Consider the following 22283-nt stretch of genomic DNA (forward strand, 5'->3'; position numbering starts at 1 on the left):
AGTATACAATTCTTATTGTTGCCTATAAATAACAGAAGTATAGTTTACTCAAAAAATTAAATTTATAATTTTCATAGTTCAAAGTGTGAGTCAATTGAAGCTAGACCACCATGGAAAACCTGGAAGCACTGGACGGCCGTTTCGTCCTATTATGGGACTCCTCAGCAGTGCGCATCCACGATCCTGCACTCGCGAGATTCGAACCCAGGATTTATAAAACATTAGTTAGTGATAGTTTAATGCACTAAATGATATTTGATTCTATTTTTCAAAACTAATTATTCATTCTCACATTACCAATTACCTAAAGATTTAATTTTAGCTTAGTAACTAACTAAATCAATTTAACAAAGAAACTATTTTCATCAAGGGTTTGAGCAACACACCTTTATTCTTCCTAACAGGAGAAATTTTAGTAAACAAATTAGACTGTCTTAATTGTTGCTAATTCACGATAAGATATTTTCCTAAACTTTCTATTGGTGCGCTTCATTAAATAATAAAATGAAAATAAAATTATTTTATTGGTCAATAAACATTATGCGCTTAGGATATGATAATTTTGTTTAAATTCCTATTTGTCAAAAATGTAACCAATCAAATAAGTACATTTTTAAGAAGCGGGTTTCACCCGCATCATATATAAACGAGAACTAAAGTTAAGGGACCATCATTTTCCTTTAAGGAATTTTCCAACTTTCAACTTACCCTAATTATGGAGGTTTGTGAAGCAACCAGTATAACTGGTCAAGGCTTCGTAGACACTGCCTATTTTCGTGACTTCTATTTGCGTGAACAACTGACTGATGTAAAACCGCATCTTCCAAATCGTGATTATCCATATCCAACTACACAACATCAGCCTTTTTATGAAAATGTATCAACATTTTCATTTCCACAAATCAATACTGCTACTACAATCTCACCTAGTGTTACTTCACGGAATTTCACTTTAAATGATTTTGGTCATGACAATCAACGACAAAGTAATCATCGTTTACAATCTACTCTACAAACGATGTCATCAACTTTTGAGAATTTCTATCCTAAAGAAATGTCCACTGATCACATATACACACAACATCAGTTTTACCTTCCACAACAACAACAAAGTCTTTCACAACATTTCCTTCATCAGAATGATAATCATTATGATAAAAATGTAATCGAAGATCAAAAAATGAATCAATTTAAATTTACAAATGAAACTGTTGCTATGACTACTACTTCCGTTATTGCTCCTGCTGCTGATACAATAACTTGCACTACCACGACAGCTTCCAATACTATTCCGTACCCAGTCAGACAAAATGTTGCATATTCCTCTCCTGTTCCAAATGAAAAACAAGACCATACATTGAACAACTTTAATTTATGTAGTACAATGCTACTGAATACAGATACGAATATATCCCAATGGGATGTGAATGATCCGAAATTACCAAAAGTAAGTAATAATGTATACTACTTATGTGTTACCTATAATGTATTAGTAGTACAGAGTTTCGATTTAAAAGTATTTAGTATCCATTGAATAGTAATGATATATATACAAATTTATGACACCAAAACGGGATCAAACCAACAATCTTCATGTTTTAGGAGTGCAAATTATTTACAGTTGTTTGTTTGTGATATTTTAATTTATTTAAATTCAGTTAAATAAACAAGTAAATGATTTCCTTATCAGACTGCTAACAAGTTTACTTCCAATATTATTAGGAAAATTGGCAACATTTTTGATTTCATGTTGTCTAGGGTAATAGGTGGCAGTAAAACTTACAGTGTTCACTTTATTTCTGCCCATATCACATACCGGTCAGTCCACCTTCTCAACTTAATATCACTTCAAATCCTTGATACTTAACGAATTATGATTACAATAAATTTAAAATTGTCTACAAAGATGGTTTATCGTTTCAACAAATCATCTTTAAGCCTGTTGTAACCAAATTTCGAATTTCTATGTTGCTTACTGCTGTCTAAATAGTCAGTCATTATACATAATACATAGTTCACTTTCGAATTTCTTAATTTGTGACTGATTGATGTTTACTCATGCTGTAATTATCATTCACTGATACTATCTAATATCAGTAGATTATTGGATTAAATTAATCGAGTAAAGCTAGGAATAACATTAAATGTAATTTGCTGGTAATATTTGAAACAATTAAGAGTCTGATTAAACTGCGAAAGATATTTGATTATATTAGTTTGATTGAACCAATAACGATGGAAAGAAACATTCCCAAGCTTTCATATGAATTATTTTATATGGATATATTACTTATGAATATACATAATTAACGTCTTTTTTTATTACTGTCTCTACGTTTAGATTCGTCAATTCGATACATTTACAATGTGGCCACAAGGGCATTGTCGTTATGCGTATAAAAAATCCCAATCTGAGGGAGCTCGACGTCATGCTAGCGGTTGGGCAATGCGTAATACCAATAATCATAATTCACAAATATTAAAAAAATCATGTCTTGGTGTATTGTTATGTACATCAAAACAATGCACATTGGCTATGCGACCAGCTATCTGTGATAAAGCAAGACGACGTCAAGAAGGTGAGTTGATATTCCGTGAATTCTAATGTATAGATTAATGAGGGTTTAATTTTTTCAGTCATAAAAACAAACCAAATTAATGAGAAATTCAACCAATTGATCACTGAATAGTAACCAATGTCATTTTTTCGTAGTCCCTAGTCGCTGACAAAACTCTGTCAAATAAGTTGCAATTTGACCACTTGTCTAAATGATTCATTATCTCACACACTATGTCATAATGTAAGTCATTTAAAGGTAGTCTCCAAGTGGTCCTACTTGACTCAGGTTTCAAGCTAGTAGGCGATCGTCAACGAGGTATAACTGTAATATTGTGGGGGTTAATGTTTTCTGTGAGATCCAAAATAACGTCATTAAGTAACAATTTTGATAGGACAACTTAGTTAATAATACATAGATACGTTTTGAAAGTTAATTATTATCATGAAAACTGCCATCGAACAATGTGTTTCGTCTTAACTTAGAACTTCATCATATAACATCTAGTTTGTCCAGGAACTCCGAAATCTTTTCCATATGTAATAGAATGAAGCAGTTGTCAAAAAGGAGTTGTGAAGATTGTTGAATCTCACTGTGATCATGAACCGATCAAAGTTGAATAACCATTGAGAACCTAGAAGTACTAGATAACCTGTTCTTGCCAGTATGGGTCTCTTCAGGAGTACGCATGCACGACTCCTATCGAGGGACTTGAAACCAAAGTCCTTGGTCTCGCGCGCGAACGTTCAATCTATAGGCTACTCAGTCGGTATCTAACAGTGTTAATGTCTAACACCAATCAATTTACTACTAGCTTCGAGGAGAAAATTTGTAAGTTCTTTTAAGAAGCCATGACTTGTCGGCTGTGAGGAAGGCACTCAACGTAGATGATGGAAGATGGTAGTGCAACGTTGTGAATTGATCGAAGTTAGACATTAACAACGTTGGGTGCCAACCCAGTGGTCTAGAAGTTAGACAATCGCGCGTGACCCAGAAAGTCCTAAGTTCGGTTACGACTCTCTGGGTCATGGATATACACTGAAACGTTCGTCCATTGCTTCTATCTTCTCAATAGTTGTTTAGCTTTGATGAGTCTGTGACTTGAATGAAATAAAACAATTATTGATCCACCTCTAGTTTTAACAGGTTCTCTGCCTGATATCAGTTCGTGATTCAGTTAACTAACTTAATATGCAAGGTCTAAATTTCTTTTGAAACTTATTTATTCTCTTCATGTCTTACTCTCTATCCACTGATAATATAAGATCAGCTTCCCCAAAAGTTTATTGAACATAAAATTTTCTGTCCATCTGTTAGGAAGTAAATTATATTCTCTCGTTCTCTTTATTCTTTTAACTATATGATCATTAACTAAGATTGTCATTAACATCATTAATAATCAATCAATTGATCAAAAGAATATCAAAAGTTTATATGTACTTGTATGTATGTTTTTCTCTGTTTTGTCTTCGCGTGTATACTCACTCACTTATACATCTATCTATATGTACATGTTATGTCACCAGGTGATAATACACAAATATATTGAATAACTCCCTTTGATATTAAATAAATACTTTCACACCTTTTTTTATTACTACTGATAATAATGATAAAAGTTTAGATCTTTTTTCTTTCATTCTCTCACTTTTTACTTCAAACTCAACTTGAAACACATGTTCAAATCATTAGATGTTTAATAATAATAATATTATTATTATTATTATTACTGTTTTATTGACACATGACCATATGATACGGTGTAGGTTATGGATATAACTCAGTTCCTTCTAGGTACATATATGTATCCATACATAAACACACAAAACCAAACAAAGTCAAACAAGAGATTAATTATTAAATTTCAGTGAAGTAATTCAAATTAACTTGAAAATAATTATATACTATCAATAAACAGTAATAATAATGGTAACAATAAAGCTAAGCAGTGAACACATGTATGTCAAGTTATAATGTGTAAACATTTGGATATCCATATAGTGTTTATGAAGAGATGATATAGTTCTTCAATGGTATACTGCTTCAGTTCATTGGTATTTACTGTTAGATTGTCTAAAATGTAGAATGAAATAGTTGTTCAACTCATCTACTTTATAGATCATTAAATACTGATCATATCTGTTAATGATTGACTGAGTCCTAGTGTGAAGAAGTTTAATGTATAGAATGGATATATTTAAGAACTAGATTTTATCATTTTATTTTAATAAGTGTACACCCACTACTCATGATTAATTCGATTTAATTACTATTGAAATCTTACTAATATACACAAGACTAATTACATTATCAGTAATTCTTATCATATAAATTGTTTTAATGCTATATTTTTACCAGGTGAATATAACTAAATATGTCTGACATAAATTCATATATATACAACCAATTCTTTTGTATTATAATCTAGGTCGACAATGTTGTATGCCGAATTGCACTGGACGTATTTATATTCAATCATGTCATGGACATGGAGGTTATCCTGTGACACATTTTTGGCGTGAACATGGTGATACAATATATTTTCAAGCTAAAGGTACACATGATCATATAAGACCTGATTTAAAACCAGTTCGTGATACAGCAGCTAGACGTCGTAAACATCAACAACAAAATATAGAACAAATAGAAAGTGGAAACGAACAACAACGACAACGTCAACAAAAAGTTTCACGTTTACACAATATGAAAAATGTTAAATCTGTTGGTGTAGTACAACAGCAACACGAGAAAAAATTGACGCTTATTTCACATCCTTTGAACTCACCTTATACAACTGAGGCAATATTACCACATACTAATACTATCAATAATAATAATACTCCGACTACTGATTATGGAGTTGATGTGAACATGGCAACGTTTCATCATTATGTTAACAATGATCAACGTTCCAATCAATTTCTACAAATGCATTATAATAAAAGAATAAATAATGACCATGGTGAGTTGTGTATTTTACAGTATGAATTTTTAAAAATTACTATCACGGAGGAGATTGTTGGATTTTGTTGAGATCACGAGCTAGTTCACGTTAAAAAAGAATTGAAAACCTGGAAGCACTGGGCAACAATTTTATTGATAGATCAATATTTCGAGCACAACATATCCTAATTGTGGAGTCATGGATGCACATGTTTGAAGGATCCTATACTAAGCTGGAACGGCTATCCAATGCTGCCAGGTCTTCAGTAGTTGTCTAACTTATATCAGTTTATGGTCTCAATAAAAAATCACTATTTAGTTTGATAAATTGTAAAGGATAGTTTTTCCCAAAATTTCCAACATCTATTCGACTAATATCAGACTATATGACCGAAATGACGAACTTTCACAAATTAGCGTACGAAACTAAAATAATTACGATCTTATTGATAAATTGTCAAGTTGCATACACATCAGTAATAATTAGTGAGATTTAAGCATAAAGAAACGTCTGTTATTCACTGTAACGTTGAGAAATGAATGTATAATATTGTGAATTAACTAAAGATGATAACAGTTGAACCGCTAGATCTCATAGTTTTACACCAAGCACTAATTTTAGCTGGAAAATCATTGAAAATTCTGAAATAATGGATATCGTTTTCATCCTCGAACGAAACGGCCGTCCATTGCTTCCAGGTTTTCCATGGTGATCTAGCTTCAATTGACTCATGCTTTCAACTATGATAATCCAAGTTACTTATAGGGAACTAATTAAAGTTGAAACATTGATTTTGGAATTATTCAAATTATAGTCATTGAGATTAGTTCAAATATAATGTTTACATTTAATGCCTTATATATACTCAGCGAACAATTTTCGTGCTAAATTATTCGTTAGAAAGTTTGACAAAATGTTCATTTGAAACATACTACTATATTTTAATAAGTAAAACTTATTAGAATGAATGATTAATTAATGTCTATTTTTATTTGTTATCTTTTAATTTTTATTAATCTAGATTTGAATAAACTAACACCAACAGTAAATCCTTCTTATTGCGATAATGTAATAACAAGTAAAGAACCAATATTCCCAGGTTCGAATCCATTTGAAAGTAATAATGAATTCGATTTACTTGATACTGTAACAATGATCAAAAAAGAAACATTGCCAACTACGATCAATAAGACTACTAATATCAATAATGCTAATGATACAATTAAAAATCGATTAACAGCATCGAAAAATGTTGATAATTTATTAGAAATAACTAAAAGTCCGTTATCACAAAATGCAATAATGAAACCATTAATCAGCAATTATAATGATAATCAATCATATGATACAACACCAACGACTAGTACATTTGATACTTCAACTATTTCACTCAATGATACTTATGTTACGTCACCAGGAGAAAGATTCAATTCCCTCTATACTCAACGAGATTCTATCGGGACTAATAATAATAATGATAACAATAATAATCATTATTATCAAAGTCAAGCGAACTTAACTCCAACAAAATTATCTACATCATCAGCTTGTAACACATTTTATCGATATCATTTTATGAATCAATTATTAATGAATTCTCAATTAAATCCTTTAAATACTACTTATAATTATCAGAATCATAGTAGTAATAGTAATACATGTGGTACAAATAGTGAATCTACATCAACTTATGGTTTAAATGCCTCATGGTCAACACCATCACCGCCAACATTTGGTGGAGTTGGCAATAATTCCAGTCTATTGAATAATAATAATAATAATACAGTGTACAATGGTACGACTATTGATGAAATTCCATTACATAATGAAGTATCGTTAGATTCATTGAAAGATCTACAATCATCTTTATTGAATAATATGCAAGAAGTAAATAATGCAGGGATTAATCATTATGATCCTGCAAATGTTTTTAGTAACAATAATGATAATATTAGTAATGTGGAAAGTTCCTCAACCTACTATGATTCGATGAGTCAGCAATTATACCATAATAATAATTATTACTCAAGATGTATGAATAAAATTAATTTAGCCGGTTACCAGTTAACTGCACCACATCATCAGTATGATCTTAATAATGTCAATGACAATTCAAATGATCATTTGTTATCTATCAATCAAACAGGTTTAACACCATCAGTATTTATGTCATCCAGTACGCCAATATCGACAATGCCATCAAAAACAATGTCTAGGCTGTATTCATCTGACGATAAACATACCTTTCATACACCTACAAGTAGAATGACACAAATGCCTGGAGGCATAGAATCAGACCCCAATCATACACATAATAATAATGTAGGATTTAGTTATATCGCTCCAATACCATTTTACTTGAATAGTAGTTCCGAGTCAAGAAGTACACGAACAGATAGTTCCAGTGATAGTAGTCAATCAAAACAAATTATACTATAGTATTATATTCCCCTATACTATGTATCATATATTATACATATATACATACATCCTATCAGCGTTAACTATCGAATCTACTTGAGAATGTACAAAGATTTCACATGTAGAGAATATTGATTTTATTTTATTGAGTAACACTATTTTTCTTTTACAGATGTAAATTTATCATTATTATTCTTTCACCTTCTATGTAAAATTGGTTTCCTGACCAATAACAGATCTATTAAAATATTTTCAAAATAGTACCCATAGATTCTAAGAATAAGAATAAGATGTATATGACTAAAACAAGATCTCCAATAAATACCCCAATGTATATTGTAAATATTATTATTATTATTTTCATAGTTTTTTTATAAACCGAAAAAATATATTTATTCCATGATTATTCATTAAAATCTTATTTTCTTATTGGTCGAAAAACTAACCAATCAGAAAAGAGGAATATGTTATAAGCAAAAACCGTAAATATATATAAAAGAGAAGAAAGAACTAATAAAATATTTTGATGAATGGTCAGTAATATATTAGTTATGTAAGAATCAAGAGATGAAAGTAGAGAATAAGTAAAATACAAAAATGGAAGGAATAAAATAATTCGAATCTCGCGAGTGCGGGATCGTGGATGCGCACTGCCACTGAGGAGTCCCATAATAGAACGAAAAGGTCGTCCAGTGCTTCCAGGTTTTCCATGGTGGTCTAGCTTCAATTGACTCATGATTTCAACTATGAAAATACTAAATTCTCCACAAAATCCCCTCTGATCCATAAAATATTTGTTTACTAAAGTTCTGCTACAAATTCCGCTATACCGATGGCCAAGGTAGCTAGAGTGGTTGTACAAACTTCTTTTGTATACAAAGGATCGGTTTGTGAATATGGATTGCGATTTTTTTTATCAAATGTCGAAATGGGAATTTTCACTATATTGAAAAACCGTAGATAGCCACTAATTCTTGTAAAATGAAAAAGAGATTTTTGAAAAAATTAATCAGTAAATAATTTTATTTCAAGCAATAGGTGACATAACAGTAAATTAGAGATCGCTAATATATATGTAGCAACAAATTTGATTAAGAATGTGATCGCTCCTAGAAACAAATGTAGGTTAAATCATACCTCTTTCTGACAAATAAGTCAAGTTTATTCAAATTGATCTCCATGTCAAGAAAGTGTAATTTTACTCTTTTAATAAAATTATTCTAAATATGATCTTCTCACAATGTTTAGTGTCTATTTCGTTGGAAAACAATGGTGTTATTTGTAGATTTCGTAAGTTACACTTAAATAATCATGAAGTTATATGCTCTAAGCATTGAAGAAGAAGACCTACAATTGTTAGATCTGTAAATTAATATAAATAAAATGAAAATTTGACAATGTGATATTCATACGAGTAGAAAGTTATCGTTAGCTGAAATTATTGTAACTTATGAAACGTTCAAATCATATCAGAACTAGGTTACTTAGATCATTTGGATTTTTTTACTCATATTTTCCTACAGCCAAAATGTGTTATACCTGAATTGTAAAACAATAAATAACAATAGTTAGGATTGACTAATCACTAAGTAGAGGCCAGTATCATTTTTCCATCATCTTTTTTTGGTATCTATAGAATTCGATTGATAGTTTCAATGTGACTATTAATCTAGGTAACTTGGATTCGTATACACTACGTTCAGGCATTAGGTGTTTGGAAATGGTCGGCAACTTAACTGATAGGATTCAGTCACCACTCGTAATAACTTTCTCCAATCATCCAGCATTTAAAGATAGAATATGTTGCGGAGTGATATCAGTTGGAGAACTATCTGAAAACCATAAAGCATTGAAAAATTGATCCCTTCTGACTTAGTACTGTTCAACAGTGTATCTTTACAACACTGCTAGGGATGGAATTCAGGTCTAACTAATTTGGAATTCAATGATCCACATTTTTATTTTCAGATGACTTTAATATAGTGAAATAGTCATTCAATAATCATTCTCTACAATACAACCTATAAGGTTAAACTTTGACAGTTATAATTTCATACCACAAAGCGAATAGATTGATCGATTGCTTATTTCATTCGATTCCATAATTCTTCATGAGGACCGAACTCATATAATTAAATATGAAGATCATCTGCATCTTTAAGACTCAAATATTATGTATTTAACCAAGTGTAAAGTTATCGGTGAGCAATATACATATACTGACCTGTTCTTATGTAGTCGTGTTATTGATTTTTCTTGTTTATTCATATAACCGTGTGTGTATGTCATTTAATAAATGTGTCTAAATCATTTGGAGACTGTTTTTAGTCAAACGATACTACTAAAAAGTAATGATAAATCTCAACTACTAACCTGTTTTTTTATCACTCCACATGTAGTAACATTATTTAAATGAACGATATGTTTATAGTACACACTATAATGACTATACTGTACACTAAATTGTAAATTATGCTTCTATTTACTTATTCATCCTTAGATGAAGTAAATTTCGCTATTGTTTTTTAGGATGGAAAAAATATCCTTGAAAAGATAAGTGAACCAATCAATCGATATGTTGACTTTCTTATCTATCTATATGCATTAATAGGATATATACATACTTTTACGCCTGTTGTCAAGGTATTTTTTTTGTCTAGTAGTAATAGTGATGATTTTCTTTACATAGTTGTCGGTATTAGTATGTGTATATTTGTAAATTTGTATGTATGTTAGCGTATACAGACTGTCGCAAAATATGATCGACCCCATTAACTATACATTTTACATTAGAAATATAGATAATTTATTAATATTACTAGCATTCCTGTTATAGTACAACCACAATCACGTACTGTCAAGTAAATTTTCATATTTTATAAATATTATAATTGTTTACAAGGGTGAGTAGTATAGTAGTCATAGTAGATCATTAGCTAAGAAGAGGTTATTAGTCTTTGACTTCAAAACATTAACTCATTTATATGTATTTATCGTTTTCTCATGTTCCGTTCCATGTTGAACTTGATTCGAATTATAAGACAAGATTATATATATACACATATATATCATTTTTATATGTACTATGCCTCATTGTCACACCCACCCATTAACTCCACAAATGAATATATATTCACACGCACACTCACTGAATATTGATGTATGCATCTAGGTAGTAATAGTAATAATAATAATATTGAAACCCTCCACGATTTAAATCACATTCTCATATCATTGAACTGTTGTCAACCTATCAACCAACCAACAAAAAATAACAATATATGAGAAATACAATGTTTGTTTGTTTTTTTGTTGAGAAAAAAAAGCCATTAAAACTAAATTATGCCTAATTGTCAAACTGGTCCTAATGTTGTCCTTCTTAGTCTAGTGATTATTATTATTATTATCATCAATAACTATTACTATAGCTGATAATATTAATTCATTGATACTCATTGAAACATTGAACACAGCTAATATGTTGACTGCCTTTAAGCACATCATCTGTAATGTATCCAAGAAAACGAGTTTAAACAAGTCATTCTATTTATCAATACTTAATTTGGATTTGATTTGATTTCAAATGATTAAGTGATATTGGCTTTGATGATGATGTCTGAGAGAATAAAGTTAAACATAGCTTTGAATAATATTATTATTATTATATTTTTCTTCTTCGGTTTACTCTGTTCTGCTTGCTTCTTCATCGTTTTTTTTCTTTCTCTCGAATTTTTTTTCTATTTATTGAAAAGGCAGGAATGTAGCAAAACTGTATTTTTCTTTCCATTTAAAATTCATTCAATTTGATTAGGCGCCAATATACATTTTACAATGAAAATGATTTTTATCTTAGTATGATTTTTAAGTCAAATCATTTTTTTTGGTTCTATATTCCATATGGATAGATTAGACCTAGGATTACATTGTCAATTAATTCATGTATTAACTGAATCGATAACAAAAAGAGCAAGTTGATTTTATTTGTTCTAATCAGATGAATGAAAAATATGTGTTTTGAACAAAAACTTTCTACAATTGGATAGTTGCCAACGATAGAATCTACGTAGCGTATTTGATCCTGCTTGAGACTTATCAATTGAATGCATAATCTGTGATTTAAACCTAGTATTCTTTGCTTGAAACACTAAACTCTTTGTTTATTGAATTATGAAATCTATCAGTAGAATACAGGTACACAAGTTGAATACAAATTTTACGAAATATCAAATCGGCTGACAAATTAATTTATAATCCCGAACATATACGTATATAACAGAGCAAGTGAGGTTAGATGTGAAAATTTTTCGTTATAATCAGATAACATATAAGTCGAGGGGAGAAAGATTTATATTATTACGTGAATGATGATAATGACGATGATGAATTTGATGTGATGTGAGCAGAAATTTCATTCTAAGAAGAAAATATCAAAATCACGAGAAGAATTCATAATTTCGGAGGAAAAAATCTCATCACTTAGTAACTATGATGATGATAATTATTATATTAAACCGACTTAAAAATATTTGTCAAAAAAAAACATAAACTCACGTGAATATTGATACACATAAAATTTAAAAATCTATATCAGTTACCAACTAGAGTAAAATATCTTTTCCGCTTATTTAAATTTGACAGTGATTTGATCAATGTTAATTTGTGAAGCGAATATAAACATACACAAAGACAGATACACACACAAATATGTACACACACACAGAAACAGAAAAACAAAAAAACGGATCCAAGTTCTTACAAAACACCTAATTACATTTAATCTGATATCATCATCGCTATAATCATCATTAAACTAATTATGATCACCGTCAAAATTTATTCAAGTAGCCAAGACAACAGAAATTTTATTGTAAAAAAAAGACTGATTAATTCACTGTTTATGGTCTGACATTGATGTTCACTATACCCATTTATTTATTTGTTTATTTATTTATTTATTTATTCAACCACCCAACTCATCTTCATACTCGTTAATCTATTAAAACACTGTTCATGTATCTAGAAAACTGAAATTATAAAATCACATCTATTTATGGTTCATTTGATTGAAATAAATTTTCAGTTATATATATATATATATATATATATATATATATATATATATATGAATATTATGTATCGACTTAGTTGACCGATTTCATTTTAACAATGATAATGAGATAATAGGAATTTTAACTATTGGATAACAACTGAGTAGTTTGAAGATTTACCGTAGGACGTGATCATAGATTCGATTTCAAATGAACTTATAAATGTACACTTCTGAGAAGTAACATGCCTAGTTTAAAAGTGATTTATTCAATTTCTTTTGATTTTCACTTACTGCTTAATTTATATCAGTTAATAGTGTAATACTTTAATTCAGACAATCTCTATAATCTCACTTGTGGCTGACTACAAAATAGGTTTCCTGGAGTTCTAGAGGGGAGTCGTGACCAGTGGAGTCCAATTCGTATCGGGCGATGACAGTTATCCACCCTAGACAATGGATGAAGGGTTACGCAAGGTCATAGGTCGACTGAAGTTAGACATTAAAACCGTTGGGTGCGTTCGTGCGAGAGAACGAAGATCCTGGGTGCGAGTCCCTTTGGTGCGGATCGTGGATGCGCACTGCTGAGCAGCCCATATCAGGACGAAACGGCAGTCCAGCACTTCTAAGCTATCAACAGTGGTCTAGCTTAGATCGATTTGTGAATTTAACTGTCAAAATACTGCATTATCCATAAGTCCCCATACTAATTTAAAAATTGTCTATACCCATAAACATAATTAAAAACTAGAAATTAATCGATTGCAATTAAGTTTTATCTTGTCCATAATTCATACACAGATTTAACGTGTTACATATGTTTCATTGAAATTAATGATAGTTAATTCATTTTCTTGTAAAGTCATAAATGTACTTACACTATTGAAGAATTTTTAAGTAAGATGAAACAATTCTTTAAATATATAAAATCATTTTTCTTTTAAAATTCAAAATGACATTTTTCAGTAACAAGTAACATATGATAGGTCCTGGGTTCGAATCTCGTGAGGCGGGATCGTGGATGCGTACTGCTGAGGAGTCCCACAATAGGACGAAACGGCCGTCTAGTGCTTCCCAGGTTTTCGATGGTGGTCTAGCTTCAATTGACTCAATAATAATAATTGTTATTTATGATAACAGTTGACTTATCTTTTTATAAATTTCAATTTTGTAGATTGTGTTTGTTACAGACTGATTTCAATTGGGATATCAGTGAGAACCAGATAGTATTAGATAGTTATTTCATACAAATTATTAAATTAATCAGAAGTTTCTAAAGAAAAATGATCTATAATTTAAATCAATCTTGACAAAACTTTCACAAATACTATAATTATGCTCACTACTGACTTAATATGTGATGAATTCCTAAAGTTATAGATGAAAACTTGTGACTAGTGGAGTTCAAACAGGTTGTCATTTGAGGCACTGAATGACTGTCAAGATACATTATGAATTGATTGAAGTTGTAATTGTATTACTGTATGCTGACGTAATAGCTCAGATGGTCAATAATAAAAATAATATATGGTTGTGTTTACAAGTAACACCAGAAATATTCGTGAATGTGTATTGCTGAAGAATCTCATACTAGGATGAAATATATATAGTAGAACGTGATGATTACTTGTTGATTAGGTGATAAAAACGTACACAAATTTAACCTAGATCACGAAACGACTGCAAAATGGAAGAATCATTCAAAATACAAAGACACAAAGATTAATCAACAGTTGTTTCATTTTAGCTTATTTCGATTAAATCCATATGATATCAACAGTAGCATAGTTTACATCTTATGATAAGAATAAGATACATTTAAACCACAGTGAAACAAAATCTATTGGCTTGCATTGATATTCCCAAAGTATATTACACATTCTTCACAGAATCGAATGTACTTCATAAATGGTTAGTTCTTATATTGGCTTTAATCTAACTTTTAAATTGATAATTCCGTTTATTCACTAAGTAATATAGACTGTAAAGTGTTGAAAACGATAGAAGACAATGAAATTATTTCGTTTTTATTTATTTTCTATAAGTAAGGCCTCATGTCTCATTTCATTTCAGAATGTCAATAATATGAAAGCTAAATCAGTAACAACCACAAAATAGACAACCAATCTAAAGTAATTTACAATCTAACTCATCTACCAAGTACAGATTAATGTACTCAGCTTTGAGCTACATAGGTTATGAAAGCCCTAAATGTACTGCTCGGATATTCGAGTCGAAATAGGTGGGTATCGTATATTCAAATTCCATAAAGAGCATGATGATAAAACTTACCTTTGAACTGAACATAACCTCTATAAATAATTCTAATTAATCACAATGATGACAGTTATTATCTAATACTCATGGATCAATTTATGCATAAATGAACTTATAGTTACATATTCAATAAATATTCGACTCATCTCACTAAACTACTGAATATTCGATAGAAACTGACCCATTGATAAACCTAAACAATCAATAAGCCATGAATAAACATTCAATAGAATTATTAAATGACTTGATTCATGCAAGATAATTATTACCTTAATCAGATTATCTATTTTCATATCAATATGTATATGTACATACGCTTAAATGAATCCATTGTAAGTAGTATAATATAAAAAATATTTAATCTTATGTCTAATTACCAAACAAATAAATAATTCATTGAGAAAAAAATAGGTAATTACAGATAACTTAATAAAATATCAATAGATTAAGGGCTTGTTCATATAATACATATGAATGAAAGTGAATTACACTTCTCTGTAATCAGCTATGTATCATGAGTAGTGAAGTGGGAGAAAAAAAAGAAACTGAAAGTTTATTACGATTCTTTCAACCATAATTTTTTTTTCACTTGGTATTGTTGGTTTGCATCTTCCCATTGATGTTTAGGTCTGCAACTGATCAGTCCCAAATAGGACGAAACGGGCGTCCTGGATTCCACTACTAGCCACTATCCATCTTTGCTCATAATTTTTTTTATATTTTAATTATATAAAGGAGACAAGAACACTGTGAAAAATAAAATAAGTTACCAACTGATAACTTTTAATAATTCTTTTTTTCTTTTCGATTATTTTTAAAAGGAATATTAAAGGCTTGTACAAATCTGATATTCAGTGATGATATTCATAGTTAATAGACTTTAGAATTAAACCAATTATAATACATAAATGGATAAGGATTGTAGCATTAAAGCCTGGATTGTGTCTGTCATTTCTGTTAAACGGGATTAAGCTTTACTGTTTGGGTTACTATCTGAAAGTTTGAATGGTGTCTGAGGAATCCCATAGTAGGACAAAACTGCCATCCAGTGCTTCTAAATTCACAATGGTAGTCTAGCTTGAATTGACTCATGAATTCATCTATTGAAGATTTTATTCTCTATATCTTGAATATTCATTCAGTGTGTTGTATCCACCACGTTCAATCATTTTTCTATCGTTTGTTACAATCAAAACTCTTATTCTGGTCTTTTCTTGAAGGTCTATTCATTAATGAACTCAAAACTTTCAAATAAATAATGGGAAAATTAAAATGCTAAATTTTATTCGTCCATTGTAAAGTAACAGTTAAGGGGTTCTATAGGGAATAATTGAAATAACATTTTTTGTAGTAAACTCTCAATTTTTTAAATTTCTAGAACGAAAATTGTAGGATACTAAATTAACTCAAAATAGAAACCAAGAACAAAATTATTCACAAATCAAGCTCAAAACCTACATAATCGAAACCCAGTAAGAGAGGATGATACTCATAATAGTGATTTTTAGTTAGTTGAGTAGTTTGATTTTTTAATAACATCTATTAATCGGATTATTCCTCCATAACTGTGTGTGATTTTTTATACTAAATATTTAATTTTAAGCGTGTGGGGATGTTAGTAACTGTTTGTTGTGAGGTTCAGGCAACGATTCAAGGTGAAAAACCCAAGGGTAATGATAGTTAGGGCTTGAAATGAAATATCTAGCGAAAATCACACTACAATACGCAGGAGTCACTCAATAAATGGACGGAAACATAGTCGAAAATGCTAGATATAACACATTTCTTGAGCATTGAAAACGTTCTGAACATTCTTAACCTTTAAGTGTAATCTCTAATGAGATCTTGAAATAATAACAATAATATTCTAATCGGTATTAAACAGAGATAATATACATGTATATTTATAAGAAATTTCGTCTAAATTAAACCGAATAGTTTCACAGTATTTGGGCGCCAAGTTGATGTAAGCCATTAAATAGGAATAATGTATTTGTAAAATCTCGCCGAATGAATTTGAAGTAAATCCAACGTTTCGCCTGGCAATCTGGTCCAAGCTTTTCCAAGGAAAGGTTGGATTTACTTCAAATTCATTCGGTGAGATTTTACAAATATATTATTTCTATTTACATGTATATATTCAGTTCGCCATAATAAATGATGCGATAAAATATGGTTAACAATCATAATTGTTATGATAAGTTGTTCGAAAAGAAACGATATAAATTCTTTCTTGATTTAAACATTGTGCTGATTAATACTTATCAGCGAGGCATATATTGGAAGGGATAGATTTTGTTTGTAGAATTTGAATTTCTTTATTCTCTATCACAATCAATCACTTTATCACTGAAATATCCAAGCTAAAACTGTCTTTAAGTTCTCAACAGTAAACACAGTAACTGATCATTGAGTAGTAAAGAATATTTTGTCGTTAATTCCCTAGTTTTGGTTAAATTCTATCCATCAGAATGTAACGCGAATACAAGACGAAGTAACTCGATATAATAGTAAATTTTATGTTCACTTAGGAGAGGTAGTTAATAGGAAGCTCTGTGGTTTTTTTCAAAAATGCTGTTTCGTGCTGATTTGTATTCAAATCAATAGAGATTTTCTAAAACATTGAATTTATCGATACTCTATGTCTCTATAAGATTCAGACTTTCATAATCAAGCGTCATATTCACAGATATAACGTATTGAGATATTTTAAAAACATAACTATAGTTTGACAAGAATGCTTCAATCTATCACTTACAGTTTAACTATTTCAGAGAACATAAAATTCTTTAAACTTTGTATACATATCGTATTACTATGAAGCGTTTCAGCAATAAACATGAGTTAGTCACAATTAATTAGTCACTTAGGTTCATGTTTGTCCAGTCCTTTCTAGTTCCAACGTGGTCATTAGTCTAAGTGACTCGAAATTGTGTGTACCATGTTGGACGTGGTTGAAAACCTGACTGATAGGATTCGGCCAGTAGTAAGGTACTAAATTAATATGATATTGATCGCTACTCAACTATTAATCAATTACAAATATATCAATTCTACATGAGATCAGTCGCGATTAGGATAGCTCAGTGGTATTGCCTCAGAATGCAAAGATTGGTGGTGCATATTTGGATGCATCAGGGAATATTGGTTCCCTTGAGAGTGAAATTACGCCATTCTATTGAGCGTCAACTATTATGAAACTTAGGTCCAGGATTTCCTAGTGACTAACTCCAATCGCTTAACACAAAAATTAGTTTAGTAAATTCATTTCCAAGTACAGATTGTTAAATGAAAATAATAAATTAATCAAAACGATGAAACGGAGTTTAAAACAGACAAATCAAAAACATTAATTATCTTGTAAATAAATAAATAATGTGACTAGCTCCATGAGGCCCTGGGCTCGAATCTCGTGAGGCGGGATCGTGGATGCGCACTGCTGAGGGGTCCTATAATAGGACGAAACGGCCGTCCAGTGCTTCCAGGTTTTCCATGATGATCTAGCTTCAATTGACTCATGATTTCAACTATATGAAAAATTACTAAAAATCTCCACAAAACCCCCTTCTAAAAAATAAATAATGTATTTGTAATATCCCAATTAGTCGAAAAATTAGATTTTCTGACGTTTCGCGACTCAGTGTAAGTCAATTCTACCCAATGCTCAATTTACTAGAAATTATCAAGTCAAACCTTGGTAATGATACCTAGAAACTCATTAGTTAATTATATTGATTCGAGGTCATAGATACACTGTTGATGAGTCCCATCCTAGGACGAAACGTCCGTTCAGTGCTTCTTGATTCATAGTGATGGTCGAACTAAGATCACTTCATGATTTAAACAGTGAAATTATCTTAATTTATCGACAATTTTTGTGATCATTGAAAGATAATTTCATATCGCAGTTGAATATTACTTGGCGAACAAATAAAAATCAGGTTACTTTTGTTGGAAAGAAATGTATCGTTTGAGTACAGCAATTGTCAGCGACGCGTACAATGTATTCAATGGTTTATATTGAAAAATTAATTGAATAATGAACACTTTAGTTATATACAATATAATATTAATATGTATATAGTTCATTTATATATATTTAAATTGTTTAAATTAATAATTCTGAACACATCCATCTACTCTGCCTCTCTCTCTCTTTCTCCCCCCCAAACACACATACATACATACACCCATGCATACTCATGCACATACATGTATATAATTGAATGTAAAATCAGATATACATGAGAACAGTTTATAAAATAGATTTGTAAATTGCTCACGTTCATTTTAATGGTTCATGAATCCAAGAGAAGTATCATAAAAAGAAAAAAAAAGTGAACACAACAGGAACATTGAACAGACAGAAATAGATAAACTTGTTGATCATGAACAGTATCATTAATCATTCATTTTGATAATATAATGATAATACTAATACCAATTATAATCATAGTAATGATAGTAATAAAAATTAATAGTTTTATAAGAAAAAAAATCAAAGTCGAAACTATACAAATTTTGCTTTATAAAAATAAATTAAAAACCTTAGTGATTAGTAAAGGACAATAAAATCTTTAAGTGGCTTCTCTTTCTCTCTCTCATGAAACCCATTCTCAGTTCTTCACTGATAGTATCCATGTTAAAGTTTCTCTAATATATGTATATGTATGTATGTATGTAGATAAGTGTATACATATACATATCCCTATATGAAGAATAAGTTAAAGTGAACTCATTTAACATATTAACCAACTCTTCATTTAGAAAAACGTGATCAATGATACTCATATTATCAATGAAACTATGATCTTGATTACGAATAGTTTAAGTCATTAAAGAAAAACTTAAAAATATACTTGATTTTTATTGAATTCTGTATGTATAATTTAACTTAATAAACAAATGGTATTAATATAAGTAGTATTAACAGTTACAAGAATAAGAAGAAGAGGGAAATGAAATAACCAGTTGAATTTAGTAACCACGACTTAAATCTGATCCTCTCTGAACAATTTCAATGAATTCCTTTACAATAACATATAGTTTTATTTTGTTTTTCATGGATTAAATGGTTTTTTGTATTCGTATTTGAAATGAAAGATCATTAAAAGAAACTCTTAATCATATTTTAATCGTCATTTAACTGGATTTATTGGATTAAAAAACTAATATTCTATGAACTAATATCCACCTATAGAAATAGTTTGTATTTCCCTTTCTTTTTATTAAAGATTTTCTTCCCTTTATTATAATCTAATGTCATTGTTGGGGATGCTAGATCGCAAGAACTCACTTGGTAAACATTTATCTTTGTGATTTTATTTTGGAAATTTGAATTTCTTGTTTTCGTATCAAAAGCGCCCATATTCACCTTCATATTGTATTTCCCACCTGGCAGTGCCTTAAATGTCATTAGTACTTTGTAACGTCTCCCAAAGACATTTTTCTGCTGAGTATGTAAGTTTGAGTTGTGCTTGTTGTTGTTCGTGCTTCTGGCTGCTTGTAGGATACATTTCCCCTCTAGTTAGCAAGGCTGGGACATATCGGAATAGTTAGATTATCTAGTCATTGTGTCGCAGAGTCTTCGTCCTGTCCGCAGGTTTAGGTCTTCTCGTAATCTCTTCAAACATAACAGTCATTTGATGAAGTAGCATGCTGTGATTTGTTAGTAATATCTGCCCGGGAAGAATAAATATAACCAAATACAGAAATTACAGACCTTTTTGAAATAATTTACTTCATAAAGTTGAATTCTATTATTAATTACTACTTCACTGAAAAAATTCGATAAACCTCTTTCAGAGCTATCTGCTAATTAGTGTATAAGTAGTATTTAAACGAGTGGTTTGTTTAACTTTATTAATTTACAGCATCTGGGTAAATGTAATAAATTATCGTCGTGCTACAGTGTAAATTGATTGTAGTAAAATTATATCATTGGATGTTGGCTAAATGGTTCTAATAGTTAAGTAATGTTATGGGTTAGATAATTGATAGATTTATGGGTACTAATTGCAGATCAGCCTGATACTGAGGAACAACAACTAGCCAGTGTCCTCTTAATTTTGATGTCACCACAATTAAGGTCAGTTTATGAAAAGTACTACTTACAAATTATTCAACAGATCATTATCAACTCGATATATATAAAAATCCGATTTTCATCATAGTGAAGACAGTTAATAATCAATATGCCTTACTTCATCATCATCATCATTTAACCTGTATTACTTCGAATGACTGACATCAACTTTAAGATGAAAATTTTTAAAAAAGAGAAGGAATTTAATCAAATTTATTTTTTTCTTATCATAATAAATAATGAATAATGAACAGAGTAAAATTCATTCCATGGAAGGTGGTGCTATACATTCCATTTCTCCAATTTCTTCGTTCCCTCTTCATTCATTTCATTGATTGTTATGTAATAAGTGTAATATCTTTTTTAAAATTTAATCACCTTTCTTCTCTTTGTCATTTATTCACTTATTACATAGCTCTTAACCTCTGATTACTGCATGGTTCCCTATCATTTTTAAATAATACAGAAAAAGAAAAATTAATAAAAAATGGGGGGTTGAAAAAGAAAAAAAACCCAACAGATTCCCCTTTATTGTTGTTGTCATTTCACTTTTTTTTAATCAAAAAAGGGTTTATTTTATCCGATATTCATTAAAGAAATAACTGGGATTCTTTTTATTAAGAAAACAATACAAGAGTTCTCAGTTCAAATTGACATTTTCACCTATTTTGATTACTTACTTACGCCTGTTACTCCCAATGGAGCATAGGCCGCCGACCAGCATTCTCTTAAGCATTCATCTATTTTGATTATATATATACATAAATGATTGACATATTGAACTAACAAGTTTTGTCTATTCGATTCTGAACCATACATAGTTGCTTTTTTACATTGAAATCTATTGAAGAGTAATAATAGATCATTTAAAATGTGGGATACAACTCTGGTGTATGCTACTGATATTGATAGATATAAGTAGTATGTATCATCAATAGAAAGTGAAATTCC

General features: G+C 30.1%; 1 protein-coding gene across 1 annotated transcript; it reads left to right on the forward strand.

Moving 5' to 3' along the window:
* Positions 1-715: 715 nt before the first annotated feature.
* Positions 716-7941, forward strand: Smp_171130 (glial cells missing related; the record flags this gene model as incomplete). The annotated part of the gene is made up of 5 exons (XM_018796105.1): positions 716-1447; positions 2342-2579; positions 4987-5520; positions 6524-6865; positions 7013-7941. The coding sequence occupies 5 exons, from the start codon at positions 716-718 to the stop codon at positions 7939-7941; spliced, it is 2775 nt and encodes a 924-aa protein (XP_018650351.1).
* Between the last annotated feature and the right edge of the window lie 14342 nt (positions 7942-22283).

The sequence above is a fragment of the Schistosoma mansoni genome, chromosome 2, assembly GCF_000237925.1.
Source record: "Schistosoma mansoni strain Puerto Rico chromosome 2, complete genome".
NCBI lineage: Eukaryota > Metazoa > Platyhelminthes > Trematoda > Strigeidida > Schistosomatidae > Schistosoma > Schistosoma mansoni.